The sequence below is a fragment of the Hippocampus comes genome, unplaced genomic scaffold (genome assembly GCF_001891065.2).
Source record: "Hippocampus comes isolate QL1 unplaced genomic scaffold, H_comes_QL1_v1.1 scaffold17, whole genome shotgun sequence".
In the NCBI taxonomy this organism is placed as follows: domain Eukaryota; kingdom Metazoa; phylum Chordata; class Actinopteri; order Syngnathiformes; family Syngnathidae; genus Hippocampus; species Hippocampus comes.
Window position 1 is genome coordinate 4,156,985 of NW_017805002.1, and position 2,790 is coordinate 4,159,774.

The window sequence follows — 2,790 nt, forward strand, 5'->3', positions numbered from 1 at the left end:
GTTTAACCATTAAAGTCACCGCACACGACTTGACTGTGTGATCAACGCGATTTCACTGTGCCTGTATGTGTGTTTGTGGTGTGGTGTGTGAGTGTGTTTCTTCTAATTTACTTCCGTTTTGTTTTGTTTTCAGTGTTGGGGGGGACGCAACAGATAACGTTATGTGCGCATGCGGGTTGCTATTTTAGTCCGCAAATTGAGGAATCGCGCGGATGAAAGTTTGAGATGGCAGCGAAAAAAACTCACAAAGGTCTACTAATTACGACATTTAAGAAATGGGAATGCCAGTCTGATTTTTCGTATGAATCGTCCAAAGGGCGTATCACTAAACTCACCTGGGATGTATGCACAGAACACGAGAGCGAGATACGACGAGAGGCACGATTACGAGGCAAGTTGGTCATTAGATTTGTAGGCTAATCGCTATGAAAAATATTATGAAACAGTATTGGTTATTCTATAATTTACTGGTTGTAGCATGGTACCTTTATGAATAAAACATTCGTCACAAGGTGTAGTAATGCTAATGTTAACTGTTGGTCGAACTAATGATAACGTGTGTTAAATTTGAAGGTCGTTTGAAAAAAATGCCGACCGTAAAGTTTTTTTTCGAGGTAGAAATTCTCAGTCCGCCGGGTTACCGGAAACACACTACTTTTTTTTCTACGCCGAAATAAATTCTTTTTCAGTTGATACCAATCAGATGAAAATCCTGTGACTTTCCCCAATTTCCGATCGGGACAACCCCAATTAAGAGTTATTTTAAGAGTCTGCTCATGTAAAAGTGCATTAATTGGGGCTGAAACAGTTCATCGAATCACTTCATCATTCGCTGACAAAAAAAAAAAAAATCGCAGTAGTTAAATTTCTTTATATCTTTTCAAACAAAATAGAAATGGCTACATGATTATTTTAATCAGTAATCTGTTATTTTTTTAAATTAATCTATGAATTGGATAAACTTATTTAATTTTATTACTTCATTAAAAAACAGTAGATTATTTCATACAGCGCGTGGACACTGCACCAACATACATTGATTATGATTCAGTTACTAATTTGGTCCATGAAGTTAGTAAATAGGCAAGGATGTTGACAATTGTTTTCCAAAGCAAATGTTTGCAAATGTCTTGATGAAACAGAAAGAATCAGTATGCCATCACGGAGGACAACATAAAACAGAGAACATTTACTGTTGAGAGGCTGAAATTCCAAAGATGTGATCAATGTTAATTAATTGTTGCACCTAGAAACAGGGTGGAACAAAAACAACAAAAAAAAAAAGATATCTTCCACCAAAAGATCATTAATACGGCACAGGGGCCTCATTTACAACGTGTGCTAAGCCTCCACACAGTGTCAAACTGCAGTTTTGGTTAGAAACTAAATTCAAATGGGCCCTGAAGAGAGCTCGAATGTCTGCGGGTGTATAAACTGACCTGAATGTTGAGGTTTATTTTATTTTATTAACTGGTGTTAGCTATACTTATTACGTACCCAATACTAGCAAGCCCCCATCTAGATCTTTTTTTGAAGGGGGAACACCCCCCCCGTCTAAAACTGTGGTAAAATAAAGGACTTAGACACACGGTTAACCCATCAAATTGAATTCTAGTTGCCAAAATATTTTTTGCCGCGTTTGTTCACCATAATAAGAGCAAAAATCTTAGAAGCGTATCTCAGATTGATGCAATGTAATTGAACGCCGCTATAACCGAGAACTTTTAGACAAATACCCCTGTGGCAGTGTCATCGATCCAATTTTAATTTATCAAAGTGAGAGGCTCCCATGAGCGGGTAAACCAATGTGCCCAAGCCCAAAGAGACAGGCAGATGTGAACACTTAGAGCTATTTTGCGTCGAGCGAGAAGTCCAGCAGCGTCCACATTCGAACAGTTAGCAGCGTGTTTCACGCGCCATTCATTCGTTAACTCGTTAAAACCGGCCTCTTATATGGCTCACCGTTTAGCATTTACGAAGCTAGAACTGCGCGTCAAGGAAAGAGTCAGTTTGACCGTTTCGCTGCTCGATAAAAAACGAACAAAAATTGGCGACCATTTGTGAGTGAATTCCTGCCACGGCGACCAACTAGCCACGTTACGTGCTAAGCTAAGTGGCCGGTGGAGTAGTTAATGTGGAGGGATAAATAGTTCAAGTAAAATTGTCAACTCAGTCGTTTAAAAGTTACCTAGATCGAAGCAACTCGCGGTATGGTCTTTTTCATTTGGGGTTGTTTGGTGGTTTATAACCCACAACACGGCTAATGATTAGCTGGCCGTGACAAAGCGCTGGTGAGGGGGCTTTGTTCTACCGACGAACTCCGCGTCACCAAGTAGAGATGTAAGATATCTCACCGGGTACCCTGGCCCAGGCATTGGCGAGCGGTACATGTGGTTCTGCGCGGCCGGCGACGAACCCATTCTTCCAGAGGGCGTACCAGGGCCCATGCCTGGCCCCGCGCCCGGTACCGGGGGTCCGGGACCCATTACGCCGCCTCCGCCACCAGTGGGTGCCGACTGAAAGCCCCCTCTGGCCGCCATCTCTGCAACGACTGTGTGGCTGCCGGTGGAGCCACGCAACGAGATATCGCGAGAGCGAGTGAGAACTGGGGTTTCAAGTGGTTACAGCGCTCAAGGATGGATGTTTGCGGTACTGCAGCGACTCCAATGTTAAATCACCATAATCGGCGTCAGTTTACTGAAACATTCTGCATTCTTTCTTGTGTCCGTCCCTCGCTTTGTACGTCCCCCCGAAACCCCCTTCTGACCCACGTCTTTGTCTTTCTTTTTT

The 2,790-nt window shown here is 42.8% G+C and overlaps 1 protein-coding gene across 1 annotated transcript in view; it reads right to left on the reverse strand.

Annotated features, from left to right (window-relative positions):
• Positions 1-2,590, reverse strand: part of smarcd1 (SWI/SNF related BAF chromatin remodeling complex subunit D1) — a 14,450-nt gene extending 11,860 nt beyond the window's left edge. Inside the window, exon 1 of the mRNA XM_019858139.1 lies at positions 2,355-2,590. Coding sequence (XP_019713698.1) covers positions 2,355-2,540 — 186 coding nt within the window. The 5' untranslated portion in view covers positions 2,541-2,590. The remainder of the gene's footprint in view (positions 1-2,354) is intronic.
• Positions 2,591-2,790: the final 200 nt, after the last annotated feature.